The sequence below is a fragment of the Diuraphis noxia genome, unplaced genomic scaffold (genome assembly GCF_037042655.1).
Source record: "Diuraphis noxia isolate RWA-SAM2 unplaced genomic scaffold, SU_Dnox_SAM2 contig0002, whole genome shotgun sequence".
In the NCBI taxonomy this organism is placed as follows: domain Eukaryota; kingdom Metazoa; phylum Arthropoda; class Insecta; order Hemiptera; family Aphididae; genus Diuraphis; species Diuraphis noxia.
The window spans coordinates 28,894,021-28,913,733 of record NW_028301712.1 but is presented as its reverse complement, the minus strand read 5'-3'; the positions used below and the strand labels follow the sequence as shown (position 1 = coordinate 28,913,733).

Here is a 19,713-nt window from a genome sequence, read left to right as displayed (position 1 = left end):
AAGTTCTGGTATCTTGAGGTCTTTGTGAATATTTTGGTTTCTTACAAACCATGAAGCATTTGTTATTATTTTTAAGGTTTTGTTATGAAATATTTGGAGTTTTTTTAAGTGGGTAGGAGCGCATTTACCCCTGACAGGGCTAGCATAAGTACCTAAGCAAAGGTAAAACTGTGCGTGTTTGCTTATAAATAAGTAGGGAACATTCTTTTCTCTAAGGTTGATTTCCTGTTTAAAATAGGAAACAGCATTGCAAGGCGTTGGTAAGCACGTTGGATTTTCGAAGAAAATTTTTTATGAATTTCTAGCTTAAAATATTTTGTGAATTTTCGTGATTTTTACGTATTTTGTCAAAATTCAAACTTTGAATGTTTATAAAAAAAAATTATGACTATGAATTTCTTTTACTTTTCAACTGCTATTGTAACAAAATGTTAAGAGCCTTGTATTAAATTTTCAAGCTTTTCTGCTTAACAAATACATTTTTATCGATATTAATTTTTAAAAAACTAATAATGATCGAAAATTTCAAATGCCTATGAATAGTTCAACTTCAGTCGAACATTTTTTAAAATTGCATGGTGGATATAATATACTTATATAAACATTCGGTGAAAATTTCATATATCTATGGTCATTTAATTTAAAGTTACATCAAAAACCAAAATCGATTTTGTCGAAAAATGAGTGTGCGTAAAATTTCTCGTTTTTCCCTTAATTTTTAGTTTGTTTTTCTCGGTTATTTAAAAAAGTATTAAGAACTTTTCACTTTTGATCCCCCAAAGTATCAACTAGATTCACTTTCTGATTTAACAAGGTACTGAAGTTAAAAGTCTAAGCATTTTTGCTACCCCAAAACGTAATGACAAACACAAAAAAAAATTCATGGTTTTGACGAATTTTTGTCAATATTTGAACTTCACATGCTAATAAAAATAAATTGTGCCTATGTATTCTAATAATTTTTTATTCACTGTCAGAATAACTTATGAGGAACTTTGTATTAAATTTTCAAGTATTTTGATAGGGCCAAAAACATTTTATCAACACTTCAAAAAAATTGAAAATTTTAGCTGTCTATAAATATCTCAAAAAACGTCAAAATATTTTGAAAATTAAATCATGTAAAGAAAATGCCAATCTAAATAACTGGTAAAATTTTCAAGTATCTACGACTTATACTTTTTGAAAAATAACAAATGTTTAAAATCGTTTGAGGATAAATAATCGTTATCGTTACGCTATTTCATAAAAATTTAAAATTCAAACGCACTTAAAATTTTTCCTATAATGATGCTTCGAGTTTTCATTATAGCTACTTGAAGGAAAACTTATGGAAAACTTAGTGTTGTATTTTTAATCCTTAGTTTTAAACACCACAAATTTTATGATTTTTCAACTTCAAAATTGCTTGGAAATTTTCGCGTTTTCGAAAGATTTCGTAAAATTTGAACTACAAACGCTTATAAAAAAAAATTGTGACTAACGATTTTAATGTTTTTGGCTACAATAAGAACAATTCATAAGGAAACTTGTATTAAATTTTCAAGTTTTTTTGGTCATCTAACATTTTTTTACCGACACTTCAAAAAAAAATTGAAAATTTCAGTGGTCTATAAATATCTCAAAAATGTCAAATTTTAAACTGTATATAGATAACACTAACATAAACATTTGGTGAAGATTTTAAGTATTTACAGTGATTAGTTTTAGAATCACAACCAAAATCGATTTGGTCGAAAACTGGTTTTGCGTAAAAATTCCTGTTTTTCTGTCATTTTTTTTTTGTTTTTCTCGAGTTTTTTGAAAACTGTTGGAAAATGTTTACTTTTTACCTCTATAATGCACCAAGGATATTCACTTTTACATCGGAAACCACCCCCAAAGTTTGAAATTGAAACATTATTTCGACTAGTTATGCTGTACACAGACACAAAAAAAAAACAAAAAAAACAAAAACACACATCATTGTAAAATCAATACATTCATCATCACTTCGTTCAGAATCTAAAAAACTAATAACTATCGAAAATTTCATATGTCTATAAAAAGTTCAACTTAAGTCGAAATTGCATGGTGGATAGAATATACTTATATAAACATTCGATGAAAATTGCATGTATTTATGGTCATTTGTTTTAAAGTTATATCAAAAACCAAAATCGTTTTTTCGAAAACTATTTTTGCGTATAAATTAACGTTTTTCCCTTAATTTTTAGTTTGTTTATCCCGATTATTTAGAAAAATATTGAGAATATTTTACCTTTGGCCCCCCAAAGTACCAACTAGTTTCACTTTCTGATCGAATGAGGTACTGAAATCAAAATCAAAAGTATTCAATAGGTACAAGTATTAAATTTAATAATGCACACTATTTCATACCATTGAAAATACTTAAATATACCTAATAGATGTACATCATACACCTATGTATAAAAATTAGAAATTACTTTTTTTAATATAGCATGTAATACTTATAGTTAAACTGTTGAGAAACTGAATTTAATAAAAATTAATTTCCTGCATTCAATACATGTATTGAATTTTTAGCTAAATATTTATATTTCATTCCGATAAGTAAATTTGATAAAAGTAAGCATACACAAAAATTGAAATAATATATATAATATATATATATCATATCATTTTTTCCTACAAACATAGACGACACATTTTATACAGATAACCTGACATCATAATATCGCAGTATCTGAATTAGTTAGTATACATTGAAATAGTTAAAATAGTTTGATGGAATAATAGATATTCAGACAAATATAATGTATAAACAATATAAACACGCAATCTATAAGTTTGAATTATAAATATAAATTTAAATTTAAATAATCCTGCATAGTTGATTTCAAAATTTTTTAATAAATTATAACCCAATGAATTTAATATCAATTATAAAATATGAAGCAATACACTGTAATATCATCAAATTCTTTAGTAACAAATTCACTTAAAATTTACCCAATCAACTCCAAATATAAATATTCCCTCATAAAATAGGGATGTTAAGAGGACGTAACACTTTTCTTTTTTTTTCTTATGGTACCGAGGGACCGGAGCAGAACTATGTTTCCAACACTTTTCCTCCGGTCACCATCGTTTATTGAAACAAATCAATTAAAAAAACAATTAGCAATGGTGGGCCAATCTCTCACTCGCTACTATAACAACAGAGGACGTAACACTGCAATTTTTGTCTCTCTCTTTCAAGTACGTAACATACCAAATTTACACTCAGAAGATCACGTGTAACTACGTTAATTTAAAAATTAGATTTGAATCGACCACTTATAAAACTTGATATCAAAAACTTTATCTGTGTTTGTATGTGGATTTACAATACTACAATTTTTTTTAGCAAGTTTTGTGTATATAAAATAACATAAATTAGAATGTTCATTACTCACTTTAAAACTGAACTATTGCAAAGATCCCACATACAAACACAAATAATGTTCATACCATCAAGTTTTATAATAGGTAAATTCACTTTAATTTTTAAACTAATGAAGTTACACGTGATCTACTGAGGGTAAATTTGATATGTTATGCACTGATGAGACGAAGACAATGCTACATCCTCTTAGAAGGAATATTATTCAATTTAAACTTTAAACTAATTAGTAATATACGTTTATTATGTATTTAATCAAAAACAATTAACTTGTATTTTAATTTTTGAAGATCATATTTTGAATTAGCTAAAGAAAAAACCAACTAAATAATTATTATCATTATAATAATTAATATTATTTTTGTTTTAAAATAATTACGGCGTTTAAATTTTTCAAAATGAAATGACAATTTTTTTCTTTTTCGATTTCTTTTATATAATATATTTTTTTATTAAACTAAATTAGGTGTACATTCATATTCTATAAGCTTTTAATAAAACAAATTATAATTTTTAATTGCGGGAAAAAAAGTAATATTAACTATTTGTTAAAAGATAAACAAAACAAACTGTGCCTAATTATAATTTATTCTTATTAATTTATCCACATTTTAAAACCAGGGGTCAGATTATTACAATTTACAATTAATATAATATCTATATAGAATTATGGATCTTTTATAGATGATTTAATAAGCTTAAAGAACTAGAATTCAATAAACATGATGATAATAGTGATTCATCCTACTCTTTTTACATTGATTATTTTTATTATATTTTGTATGTAAATGTTGATTACACATTTGTGTTTTTGTTATTCATGTTACCGGAAATGTATGAATATATCTGATGTTATTTATATTGTCTAGACATTATAAAAAAAAACTACAAAAAAAAAAAAAACAGGTATAATATAATATATAATGATCACATTAATAATTGTTATTTAATAGAAACAATAAATTATAACTGTTAATACCAAATCATGAAATAAAAATAATATGACAAATGCTTTATCAGTAGGGATAGATTAGTCAAACGACACTAATATGACTCGTTCCGACTATTTTATTATTCATTACTCGAATTCATTGAACACTGACAAGGGTCATTCATTTAACCGTCAAAAAATTATTTATATGCAACAAAACGTTTTCTTTCATATTAGTGTAAATCATGAAATCTTTGAATTAACTTAAACATCAAATGACATAATGTACGAATGTGAGCGATGGATCTATGAACGCATATAATGATACACTCATTAAAACGCTTTATTTCTATAAATATTTCGTTATTTATTACTGTTAGATACCGTGAATATTTAAATAAACAATTATTTTGATAAAAGCTCATATTAATCAAATGGCAGACCTACTGTTTCAAGCAGAACACCAAATCAAAAAGAACAAAAAACATATCTTCAGCTGGTAAAACTGGTCCTCAAAAAGCGCCTGAACAGAAAAAATAATGTAATCTTTTTAATGCGAGTTGCATTAGCTATTCCTACCTAACACGTAGACACCTAATGGCAAAATAAGAGAAACCAAGGTGTAATTATTATTGTGGAACTGAACTCTCAGCCAACCATCACATAATCACAGCATACCTCTAATACACAGACGAAATCAGCAGCTTCAATTTATCTAACCCATTGGACACAGCACTCGGATCTGACGCGTAAACCACCACACTAATTTTAAAGTTTTTTAAAACAATCAAATTTTTAACCAAATATAAAAAAAAAATTTTAAAAAACGTAACAAATGGCTACCGATGTTAATAAAAACACAATAAAAAAATAAAAATATTGCGTGTGCAACAACATCGATATTATTTTCTGTATTTTCCCTCATGGTGACATGATGTATCGGGTGATATTCCAACTTACATATATTGGATAACATTAACGATAGTATAATGATCACTAAGCCTATCCCTGTTAAGTGTGTTATAAATAATATAAACTATGTATTGTTTTTTTGTGCGGTTATGTAGTATGAGATATTGTTATTATCAAACGGTCGCTATCGATCACAAAAACAGACATATGAGCATAAAGCCAGCATTTTATCTCATGGGAAGCATTAAATAGACAAGATTATTTTTATATAAATAGGTAAAACCTTTTATTAATATCAATGGTTATCTACTTTTCTCATTTAACATATCTTGAGGTGGATTCTGCAGTTGGAAATCATAAGGGAGTAAAATATGAACGCCATGGACAAATCATTGCAAATAATTATTATAAAACACATTTTTTTTATATATATAATATAAAATATTATACAATTATATGTAGAATAACGTTTTTATAACTTCTAATTATTTTTATTTATTTAGATTTCTTATTTTTTTTAAGTTAGAATTGATTATTTTTAATACATCTATTTAATGTTTGTAATATGTAAACACATTTTAAATCATAAAAAAAAATAAATAGTAAATACCTACTCACACGTTTGGTAACCTGATTTTTTCTTGAAGAAAAATTATATTTTTTAGCAATTTAGTACAATATTAACATTATAACAATAACAGTTATTAACTCCAATAAATAATCTAAAAAACAAAATAATACAATTTAAAAATAATTGGGTGTTTATAATAATGTTTATAATTATAAGTTATTGTGGTATACTTTATAAAGAACACACGAATAACGGAATAATAAATAATAACTACCTATAATTATAATTCCATAATTTTAATTTGGAATAAATATAAATTTATTCGAGACTTTTAAATACCTAATAATTAAATTGTGTCTCCGATATTTTTTTTTTGACAAAATTAAGTTGTACGATTATTATTTATTTAATTATAGATATAACCATTAAAATTATTTTAATAAATTTCATATAAACCATTGCATTTTTACAGCTTCAGTTTGAAATACAAAATAATAAATATATGTTTAACACACTGAAAAATTTTGAAATATTATTTTCTACTTCAGATTTGCATTCAATATCCCAGTCAACTGATATTAATGGTCTTAAAATATCAATAAATATATCTAGTTCGCAAGCGATAGAATCACCACCAGGTACATGTAGTAAATATATGGTTAGTGGTAACTTGTGTTTCTATACGACACCTAAAATATAAAATTATTATCCAAAAAACAGTACCAGAACAAAACAATATGAAGATTGATATCATACAATTCTGGTTTAGTTATTCGATATAAAAAAAAAATGTAATTCATATTGATTTTTATACACGTATTCGTATTTTATACATTTTATACTTTATAGCATATATACATACTTAATATTTATTTGTGTAAAAACTCACTGTGACAACATAATTTCCTGTAGTGTTTAACCGAAGTTCAATCTTCAAGACAGTTGCAAAAAGCACCAGTGAATGTTCGTGTATTTCAAACGCGTTGAATAAATTTTCTATAATAATGTCATGAGCTGAATAAACCCAAAGCATTCTGTTAGAACTCAGAGTACCATTTTTCTTTTCATACATATGGGTTACAGTATCGTTAATTAAAGGACCTAAATTCAAATCAAATCTTTATTTTAATATCACTATAATCAATAACTAATATTGTAAACAAGAATGCAACTCATAAAATATATTTTAAAGCATAATATAGTTATATTATTTGATACTTTAAAAATAACCTGGTACATAAACATTAGTCGATAGTTGGCTAATCGAGAATTTATTTTTCCTCGACAACATGCGTATTAGTCGTATTACACATACAAGAAACAACGTATATTTTTACCATATATATAATATATATACATTATACATATATATGCGTTTAAAACATCCTAGAAGTTCTGTGATTCTTGTGTCACATATTTAAATTAAAATTTTTATATTATACTAAGGTTATTTTCAATGCTTCCTATTGGCTCACATGGTTCAATGCTGTACATAATTCATAATTAGTCAATACCGCATAAAATACATAACTCTATAATACTACTCACAAAAATTACTCGTTATTCCACTTCGATTTGATAAAATCAATATTCTAAAAGTACTTACAAAAATGGCTCGAGACATCTATATGTATAGATTCATCTCAAGGAATCATAGCATCTCAACATAAACATTATAAACTAATTTTAATAATTAGGTATGGTATGTAAATATATATTTTTTTTAATAACGTTTAAAAATAAAGAACACATTTTTTTTACAATACGAACAATAGAATCAACGTTGATCGGATTTTTGTTGAAAATTTTAATGGTATAATATTCTACCCCTCGATTATCTTAATTATTGATATATTATCTAATTATTTTTACAGTACTTAAACATTTTACACGTGTCTACCTATATAGGCTATAAATATCACATGATTTATTATATGTAGATTTATAAATTATAATATTAAAAATACGTGTATTAGAATTTGTTGATATTGGATAAGTCAAAACTAATATAATTGTTAATTTATTATTCATAAAAGTTAAAAGTCATTAATGAAATTTGGACAGTTACTTATGTTATCTATATTCTATAGTAACAAATAACAATTAGGCAACACCAAAATCCTGTAACAGTTGTGTGCGTACACTATGTGGTATCAGGATATCTGATCAATATAAAATCGAAATTTGTGTGTGATTTTGTCCTATACGGTTTCAATAATTTTCTGTAATGGGGGATAACGCCCGCCCCATATATAACTTTGAAGTTATAAATTGAAACCAAGATTTATGGTTGGTTTAAAATTATTTCAGTAATAAAATATTCATATTTGTACCTTACACGATTGTGGATCTAAAATTGGTCTAACCTAACTTTTAATAAAACATAAATATTTTTTTTCCTGAAAAAAATATTTTAGAAAGAAAAACTTAAATTAATAGTCATCAAATCGGGTTTCGGAGTAAGACAATTAGTTTCTCCTATTTAGGCCCTAATTATGGCCATTATAAAAAACAAGTTATGCGTATATACCTAATTGTATCACTTATTATTCACTTATATTTGACTTTATTGATTTTTCAAATCTTTAAAGTCATTGTTTGTTTTATTCACTTAAACCCAAGCCACGCCATAATTATTTATAATAATTACGTTTTTTTAAACTAGGTATTGTTAATAATGGTTCAGGAAAATATACTTATAGTCTACTCCGGTAATGTGTAGTTGAATTGTCACTATGAAAAAAAATCATTACCTGTTCTTTTATTTATTAAAATTAAACATTGCACAATTTACAAATCATAATTACTCTAAAAATACAAAATGGAAAGAATTTTAAAATTATTTTTGGTTAAAATTGACTAATAAAATGAAATACCCTAATTAAATATCCTTTTTAAGAAATAATCAGTAAATGGAATATAAACTAATAGATTAAAAAAAAACACTAACTAAATAATAACCTAAGTGATTCTAAAATGGTTAGTATTTTTTTTTTTTTAATTAGATGAGTAATTAAAACTGTATTAAAACTTTATTTTATTTTACAAAACAGAACGAGATCATTACATAATACAGAAGTAGCACATTTACTGCAGTATAAAATTTATGCTTAACAGAAACTATAGGCTTGTATACTGAAAAGAGAAATAAATATTCAAATACGCAATAGATAAATAGCTAAAATCTTTTGCAATCCCTAAAAATTGTCTGCTTGAAGAAAATGCTCCTTTTGATCCTGGGTTACCTAATACGGCCCTGATAATTATTGCACAACAGTATTTTCATATTTACAAAAATAAGTTGTATTAGCTTTATTTTCAGTACATAATATATAATTGATTTTTCAGCACCTCCATGTTTATCTTTAGATATTAAACGAAATTGCCTACTTAAGTTTTTTGTTTATTTATTTTATTTTATTAGACATTCCTAGCCAACAGTAGGCTATCTATATCTAGAGATAGTATTTACAATTTTTATTTTTGACTTTTATAACAAGATAACGATTAGAAAAAAAAAATTTAAAAAAAAAAACAGATAATAAGATTAATTAACAATTAATGTTGTAGGTTAGGTTAGGTACATCATATATGTAACATGTACCATGCATGGAGTAGCGACAAGTTTGGGTGGCTTAACTTGAATTGTTTGTTTATGCAAGTAGGTCGTGCGGTCGTCCACGTCGAAGGCGGTGTTGGATCGGTGGTCCTATGTTGAGTTGGTAGTGCATTAATCCCGTTGACTTTTGAATAGACTTGAAGAAACTATCAGCCAGATATTAATGTGGTCTTGAAGTTCTGGTATCTTGAGGTCTTTGTGAATACTTTGGTTTCTTACAAACCATGAAGCATTTGTTATTATTTTTAAGGTTTTGTTATGAAATATTTGGAGTTTTTTTAAGTGGGTAAGAGCGCATTTACCCCAGACAGGGCTAGCATGAGTACCTAAGCAAAGGGCACAGTATTTGCTTATAAATAAGTAGGGAACATTTTTTTCTCTAAGGTTGATTTCCTGTTTGAAATAGGAAACAGCATTGCAAGGCGTTGGTAAGCATGTTGGATTTTCGAAGAAAATTTTTTATGAATTTCTAGCTTAAAATAATTTGCGAATTTTCGTGATTTTTACGTGTGTTGTCAAAATTTAAATTTAAATGCTTGTAAAAAAAATTGTGACTATGCATTTCTTTTATTTTTCAGCTGCTATTGTAAAAATATTATAGGAACCGTGTATTAAATTTTCAAATCTTAGATATAAAAGGAAAATTTTTTATGAATTTCTAGGATAAAATAATTTACGAATTTTTGTGATTTTTACGTATGTTGTCAAAATTAAAATTTGAATGCATGTAAAAAAAAAATTGTGGCTATATATTTCTTTTATTTTTCAACTGCTATTGTAAAAATATATTATGAGCTTTTTAAATTCTCAAATCTTAGAATTAAAAAGAAAATTTTTTTTATGAATTTCTAGGATAAAATAATTTGAACATTTCCGTAATTTTTACGTATTTAGTCAATATTTGAACTGTAAATGCTTATAAAAAAAATGTGTGACTATATATTTCTCTTATTTTTCAACTGCTATTTTAACAATATATTAGGAGCCTTGTTCTAAAATTTCAAGCTTTTCTACCCATCAAATAAATTTGTATCACTTTCTAATTGAACGAGGTACTGAAGTCGAAAATCGTAGCACTTTCACTGCCCCAAAACGTGATGACAGGCACAAAAAAAAAACACACACACATCATGGTAAAATCAATACATTCCTCGCTCCACTCAGAATCTAAAATTTAATAAGATTAATTTTTCAGTTATAATATAAGCAGATTGTGATTAAGGATAATAATTAAGAAGATAATATAGAAAGTATAATTACCGCAAAAAAGTATTAAGAACAGTGTTAATAGAAGGGAAACGAGCGGGCTAATGATAGAGTTTAAGTCTGAATCAAATCGGGATAAAATGTAAGGAATAGATGGTGACTAAATTATTCAGAATTTTTATTATTTTTTTTTTTTTATTGATAAAATAAAAATTCGGCAACTACATTACAGTAATGTTATGTTTGCAAGGTTTAAGATATAACAGCATTTTTTTTAAGGGGTTTCAATAACAGTATGGTTTCTTAATATGTATATACAAAAATCATTAAATCATTAAATTATATTAAATTATAGAGGCCTGTGGACTTCAAAAAAGAATCATCAGAATTGTTAGTTTAGGTACCTAATTAATTTTAATTTTCTGTACTTGTAGTACGTTCGATATGCATTTGAAATTAACTTTAGATGAAATTATTTAAGTTTTCAATGTTTAAAATAAATATTACTTTCAGGCTCCAGCTTATGACAATTTAAAGTATGTATTGATATAAAGCATAAATTATATTTTATCATTTCTTATCATAATAAATAAATCACGAAGTATTAGTTTTACAAAAGATAAAAATAGTTCTGAACAACTTTGTGTTTTCATCATTTTAAAGTTTAAACATTTCTAAGCAGTCATTTATTTTTTTTTTGTAAGATTATGCTAATTAACTGCATACAATAATAATTATATGTGTAGATAATTATATATTTAGTATAAGATCAACTAACTAGAAATCATATTTTAATAACCATGGTTATTTATAAGAAATGCATTTCTCTAGTAATTTAATGAATTATGGATACCATATTACCAAAATATATAACATATAATATTATTTTATTTTATTTTCCTACGAAAAAATGTTTATCGATTAATATATTTTATTCATTATTAAGTACATATTATGTAAATATATTTTATTTGTTTTCTAACAACTTGAAGATGAATATTCATAAATTTATATATTAATTAATTTTAAACTATTTTATACATTATGACTATATTGGCATTGTTGTTATTGTTTTTTAATCATGTGATTATTATTTTTTTACCTTTATAATATTATTCACATTTATTATAATTCAGAGAGATAAAAATAAAGAGAATAATAACCAAGTAACAAATTATAAAATGCTCAATATAGTAAAATATGGAGCTATTAATCTAACTCTTTTAGTTTTATGTAATCACTTTTAAATGTTAAATTCTGTTAGCCGTATAAAACGTCCATATAACTTAAGCTATACAAGGTCAAAGATCAATATTTCTTGAGTCATGTAACTATTAATGTTATTTTATGTTCCATAAATGGTACATTCATTATGTTGTACTGACAGAACTGGTCGATTTGGAATTTTTTAATCTAGAAAAACAAATATATCCATTGTTCATACATTATAAATACAAATATATATTTAACTATTTATAATATATATGTTAATTGAACATGGTTTGAAAAATTTTACAAAACACTCACACAAGAAAAAATAACTAACGTTATTTCACTTTCACAGAATACATAATTTATGTACGTCAAAAATCAAAATTTTTTTAAGCCATTGTGATATTTTTACAGGAGATGGTATTTTGCACTAATTTTAATTTGCACAACCAATAGGTACATTTAAATGTGTATAATGTAATTTGCGCCAAAATAAAAAAATATAACATGCCTTTTGCGACACATGCATCGCATCTAAAAATTAATTTTGATATTTGCGCCCCGAAAGAAAACGAATTGGAATATGCAATTTGCGCCAAAACTTTTAACTTAAATTGTTAGCATTTTCTATTATTTTAGATTGTACTTAAGTAGAGCAATGAATGTGTATTGATTTTACTGTGATTTTTTTATTATTATTTTGTATCTGTTCACATGGTAAATAATAGAAATAATGCTACAATTTTCAACTTAAATATTTTTTCCTTTTATTTTTAATTGATTTTTTTTTTAATCTTAGGTTTGAAACTTAATACAAGAGTCCTCTTAAGTTTTTCTAATTAAAAAAAAAAGTTTACTAGAAAGTCAAATTAATTTTACTAGCGTTTGATGTTAGACATTGAATACTAGATACTGGATAAGTGTGTCTATCTTTATCAAAACAAAAAAAACATCGACTGAAAAGTCAAATTAAATTTTAATGCGCGTTTGAAGTTCAAATGTTTACAACATTAGATATTCACTCGATTTCTCACGGAACTATTTTCCCATATTGTTGTAATTCAAAAACATATAATTTTAGGACTTGAAATGTATACAAAATTATTATTTTAGCATTCCCTAATCCCTATATATGATAAAATTTTCAAAATATTTTGACTTGTTTTGAGCTGTATACTGACATTTTCAGTATTCAATTTTTTAATATTCTTTAATGTACCTAAATGTCAATCAAATTTTGTAGGTCAAAAAGCTTGAAAATTGTATACAAGATTTCTGATATGTAGTTACAACAACAGTTGACAAATATTTAAAAAACATAGCCACGATTTTTCTTTTACGAGCATTTATAATTCAAATTTTGACAAAATTCATTAAATTGAAAATTTACAAATTATTTAACAATTAAAAATGTATGAAACGCTTTTATAGCAATTTTATAGCTAAGGATTGAAAAATGTATATAAGGTTCCACGAAAGTATTCCATTCTGTGACCAAAAGCTATAAAATAATATGAAAAAAAATTTTTTTAAATCGTAATCTCTGTTCAAATTTGGACGAAATTAATTATTTTAAACAACCAAAAATAATATTTTTAGTTATATTGTTGTAATTTAAAAATATTATTCGTGGGTACTTAAAACTTTTAAAGTATATTATTATTGTACATAAATATGATAATACTAGCTGAACCCGTGCACTCCGTAGCCCGTTAAAAATCCTATTTTTTATATGTCTCAAACTGTATGTTAAATTTGTTTCCTGTGATTATGCTAACAGTTTATTTTTATGCATATAGATAGATAACGATTAAAATATTTTAAGTTTTAATTTTACAACAATATTCAATTTAGTATATCATTATGTAAATATATTTGTTTTATCGAGAAAAGTCTGACTATTGAATGATATTTATTGAAGTGCATTGGGGTACGACATTTTATTTTTATTTTTCCTTCTGTTGTGAACACAAATAAATCAGAAGGTTTTCCGACACGTGAACATTCCACATATAAAGCTGTCCATGAGAGAAACACGGATTTTCTAAATTCAGTCCACACACTATTGTTGCGATTGTCATTGTGCTTTGTTGATGGTCATTGCAAAGGCGAGTCGCGCCGGACTCTGCAAACTTTTGAATTCGAAAATCATATCTGTTGGAATCATTGGGATGCGTGGCAACAGTACATCTTCGCCTTTAAACTTTCTGTTTAAAATTGTAGCTTTGATAATGTTTTTAAATTTTTCACTGAAAGTCTGCTACTATTGCAGAGTCATGGTGGATTAATTTTTCGTAGAAGAATAATGAATGATTAATGGGCACGCCAAAATTTCAATGTTAGAACGCGTGGTGACATGCCTGGAAAATCAAGTGAATTTAAGTTGGATATTTAACAACTACTCGTCTTGATTCAAAAACACATCGGTAGATTAGTACGAGGTTGTGTCACCTGGGATTTCGTTAAAAATGGTGATAATGATTGTATTTACATCATAGTTTTTGGCTGCCAATATATAGTCCGTTCACTAAGCCATTGACGATTTCTGTAATTTTGTGGTAGATTTGCAAAAACTAAAATGTCAATTAACTCATTGGTCATTGTTTTTATTTTACAAAAATTTGTTGGCAATGTGATGAATTTTTTAATTGTGTTGATTCATCATTAATTATTTTCCCATTCCCCACTCCCAGCAATTGTTTTGCAAAACCATCAGCTGATGCACCATTTTATAGATGTACACGCATATTTGTTTCACATTTCATATCGGTTTCCAATCTTGGCAACCTTGCATCTCGTTGCTCAGTTGTTTCAGATGAACGGAATCGAGCCTGACATTCTCTGGCTATTTCCAATCTTGCATCTCTTTGCTCAATTGTTTCTAAAGCTCGATTGCGATTTTCTTTTGTGCTTGAGACGTAGAACTACAGATCGATATTTTGTTGGGAGGCATAACTGCATAGAAATGGCGTTATTTTAACAAAAAAAAAACAATTTCATAGACGTACATGCCATAGAAACAAATAATAACAAATTCAGGCATAATTATTTCTTTCGCACTAATAACAACCACCACTAATAGCAACCATCACTAATAGCAAATATCACTAATAGCTAACATCACTAATAGCAAACATCACTAATAGCAAACATCACTAATAGCAAATATTACTAATAGCAAATATCAATAATTATAGCAACCATCACTATAATAGCAACCATTTATAAATAAGCAAAAATTTCCTTCGTAAATCTCAAAATGTCTATTTGAACACCTCCCGAGGTCGGGCCTATCACTTTCTAACTAGCCTATCTTTTGTCTATACGTCCAGCCGTTTAGGAATGATTAAAGGACAAACAGACAGAAAATAATATAATATTGATACATAAATTATGTAAATCATATTAATTCAACCTACTGGCCACAGTAGTAGTAATAACAATATAAATATAATATAAAATATCCTAGGCCAACAAATCGACACCGCTCAGAGTCGTTTTTCGTATACCTAGGTATATACAATGATATTAAATCATAGATTTTAAATTTAAAAGCATTCATTACAATGACCTACTTGTACCCCACTGTACAACAGAATGACACCCACTTACCCGCTTTTTCAATTATAATATAACTAATTTTTATATTTTTTATTAATAACCGAAATTTTACTTATTTAACATACATAAAATACGTATACATATATTATATGTTACCGTAAATGCCTGATCACTAGGTAAACCTAAGTTTTAATAGTTAATGCTAAGTTTTACTGTTTGTACTCAGTAAATGCTGAAATTCTTAATTTTATTCGGGCTGTTTCTAAACACGTTGTACACAACTAGGTCCTAGGATATACAAATTGACTTAGTAAAAGCTGATCAGTACACGACATACCTACAACATTTAAGCAATAAGCTGCGTAAAAATTATAATTATATATTATTAAAACAAACTACCGATAGTTATTTAAATGTTTATACAAAATAAAAATGCATTTAAAAGCAAAATTATTATTTAAAATTTTTCTTTATTTGCACAGTTTTACTATTATTGCATTTTTATTTTGTATTGTAAAAGCCCGAATAAAATTAAGAATTTCAGCATTTACTGAGTATAAACATTAAAACCTAGCATTAACTAGTAAAACCTAGGTTTACCTAGTGATCAGGCATTTACGGTAACATATATATTTATTTATTTATTTTACTTCATGTATAATTTTATTTCAATAAAATTAGAAATTTTCCAAATATTTAACAATTAAAATATGAACTTGAATGACTGATGATTAAAAATACAATATATTAATCTGATAAAAAAAATGTTCAGTTTTTTTAAAGTGACAAAAATTACAATTTTACTTATATAAATAATGGCGTACATTACAATTTTTGTAAGTACGAATGGCGCAGATTAAATATAATGAGCTTTTATTTAGTCTTATGTGTCGCAAACTAAAACTTTAAAAAGTGGCTCAAATGACCAAAGTTAGTTTTTAGATGTGACGCAAACTACAAAATATATAATTTATAATTCGTTAAAGAAAACTACATTGAAAAATTTCCAATTTATTAAATTAGCTATAACATCTGCAGAGACACAACAAGCGGGGGTGTTGGGTGCGGGCAACATTTCGGGGAGGCTGCACCAATGTTCACATCACACGCTGTATTACACAATATGTATATTATATATTATCAATTATATAATATTATACAATCGTATTATTTAAAATATCTACGTGTTTCATTGATTTGCCATGATGATGTATTATGTTAAACAGCCGGCAGCATTTACATGAGCCACGGTTTCAGCGGTTACCGACCGCAACAGCTGTGCGACCCGCGACTACAACCGTTCCGGTTTCTGGGGCCGACCGTCCGGTCCGCGGTGGCGCTCACGGTGCTGTGGCTGGCCGCGTGTCTGTTGCATGCCTGTCTGCTGTACGTCTCGGCACGGTCGCTGTTCCGGAACGGGCAGATCGCCGTGTTGGCCACCATACTCATTTCGCTCACGTTGCTCACGTTGCTGTCCACTGCCGCGCTGGTGCACATCGACTGCAAGTACGATCCCGATTGACCCGGCCCGGAGGCCCAAGCGCCGATGGCTTCGGTCAGCGTAATCGGGCCCAGCCATTTGTCCGCGGACAGAGCCACTAAGGTGGCATGGGTCATATAATACCATGTACCAGTACCATGGTCTACCAGATGTGACAGATACCACGTTTGTCCAACGCTATATGTAATTTATGTATTTTATATCGTGTACCTTTATATATGATTGTTTAATGTATTTATACCTCGTAGACTAAGTAAAGCTTTGTATTGCCATCGTGAAAATGTGTTTATTAACGAGATGTTTACATGGATATCGTGCTTTCGTGTATCAAATATACGAATATTATCTTATATTATATTATTGGTAGGTACTATTATATTGCGAATCAGATAAAATACCTACACTGTTTTCCTCAGGCGCGGCGTTAAGGGGGGGGGGGGGGAATAGGGGCCATGACCCCTCCCTAGACATCAAACTACGTATAAATAATAATTTTTTTCAGAAATCTGTATAGAAGTTCTAAGAATTATGATCACGGCCTCTGTAGGGTGTAGTCGATTTGCATCGATGAAGAAAAAAAATTAAGATTTTGTATTGTAGACGACTAATATAAATTTGTATATGTTAATTTAAAGTTTAAACAAACAAATTTAAACATTTAAATTTTTTAATATAAATATTTATTTTACATTTTTACCTTCATACCTACCAATTACATGTTTTTTTCCTCTGTAGGTTAAAAAGTAGTATCATTTTTGGACCCAATGGATTTGCCCCCCTCCCCTAGAAGACGAATCAAATCCGTCACTGGTTTTCCTGTTGTCAAACTGTGGTAACAAATAATATTTAAGTTCCCAAAACCAAACTTTTTAACACGTTTTCTAACTATATCTAATCAGGAAAATTAAATTTGAAAAAGACATTGAATCATAAAAAATCTAATATCCATACTAAAAAACAACCTTTTTTAAAATGGAAAATTAATTGTATTTAATTTACACAGTTCACAGAAATCTATATATATTTTATTCAGAAACTTCATTTTTTTTTTTTTTAACGATTTTTTTTGTAAAATGTTCAATAACAAATAATGATTTATTTTTCTGTAAAATTTTTCATTCAAATTAAGAATTCAAGACAATAATAATTTTAAAACTTTCCAAGCTCTTATTTATTATTATTATTATTTTTATTTGATTAAAATAGTAGATTTTTGTAAATATTTGTTAATTTAATTTGTCCACTGTTCATTGCTCCACGGATTTATAATATTATGTAAAGATGAGTAAAAAAGTTTTCAATAAAATTGAATCGTCAAAGAATGTATTATATTATAATAAGTTTAATATAAATGTTAAAACCCATTGAATATTGATTAGGTTATAAATATAAAACTTAAATAATATTTTTTATGTATATTGAATAATATTTTCAGAGCTTTATACTCTTGTACTTAATTCTAAGTATAATGACCCAAATTAAATTGTTTTCAATTTTTCAAACGAACTATGAAGTATCGTTGTTTAATAGGTATGATAATTGTTTAGATATTCACAATTAAAGATAATTGCGATTATATTTAAAAATTGTTGTTTTTATACTTAAATCCATACCTATTAATTTAATTATAATATCATCTTATCAACGATGCTAATTGAATTTCAAATACATTAAGATATTATACAAAAATTATATTAATAATACAACGTACCAAAGTTCACAATGTATGTATACCTATCCATAATATACCTAAATATGCTTTAGAATAACAGAATAATAATTTGTTTTTTACTTATGAAAATTTTATTTATTATTGTCTATCGTATTAAAACTTTTGATTTGATTGAAGATATATTAAGTGTATTTATATTAGAATTTTCTGATTCTAAACTTCAAGAATACGTTCGTTAAGGTGTACAATTAAAATAATGATTATAATTAAATATGTTTAGAACAAAGGTCTTAAAAATAAGTTTGTAATTTTTATGAATTTTTTTATAATTAATATGTTTTCTTTAACTATAAAATGTAAACATGTAGCCATGTAGAATATTTAAAACAATGTACAAAAGATATAGGTATCATTCGTTTTTAAATGAATATTTATTTGTATATAGTTTGAATAAATAATATAATTAATTAAAAAATTGTATTATTATTAGTTTTTAATTAGTATAACTTATAAACACAATTTTTTGAAACCAATTTTTTTTAGATTTTACAATATTTAATAAGATATTTTTAATTGCATTTAATGACTTACTCAATTCTATAATATAATTTTCATAATAAATGCTTGTTCTATCGTAATATGAAAAAAATTATACTTTAAATATTCTTAAAAATATTTTTCATACGAGTTATTGTCTACAGTAAAAAAAAAAACATAATACAGGTCACTTAAGGTTTTGAATACTCAAAATTGACATTCGGAAATGACTTAAAGTTAACCCTGATACCAAAACTTTAGAAAATCTTTTTGAACTCCCAGTCATATTCTCTTTCACACAAACAGAATTTTTAAATTTATTTTTTTTTTTTTAACTAGTGATTTAGGAAGGGATCGAATTCGGCGAAGATTGTAAATATAAAATAATAGTTAAAAAGCATATCCATTGCAATGACCGCGGGAATTAAAAATATGGGAGCATACTACTTGCGTCCGAAATTATTATCAGTAGCCAGTAGGTGAGTTGCGTCCCGCAAAAAAAAAGATTCAAAAAGGTCATTGCGTATTTGCGTCCCGGTATACCTTTTTCTATGACCTAATTGCGTCCCGAAAATATCGATATAA

The 19,713-nt window shown here is 26.5% G+C and overlaps 1 protein-coding gene and 1 pseudogene across 4 annotated transcripts in view; one reads left to right on the top strand and one right to left on the bottom strand.

The window, feature by feature from the left end:
- LOC149058310 (uncharacterized) overlaps nucleotides 1–18,992 on the top strand; it is a 71,966-nt gene extending 52,974 nt beyond the window's left edge. For 3 of the 4 annotated variants that reach the window (XM_089221332.1, XM_089221329.1, XM_089221331.1), the window contains one exon: nucleotides 16,645–18,992. In XM_089221332.1, the coding sequence (XP_089077458.1) occupies nucleotides 16,645–16,940 (296 nt within the window). In that variant the 3' untranslated portion in view covers nucleotides 16,941–18,992. The remainder of the gene's footprint in view (nucleotides 1–16,644) is intronic. The other variant, XM_089221330.1, reaches the window with a different exon arrangement.
- Nucleotides 5,860–14,994, bottom strand: LOC149058311 (lysosomal acid phosphatase-like; annotated as a pseudogene).
- Nucleotides 18,993–19,713: the final 721 nt, after the last annotated feature.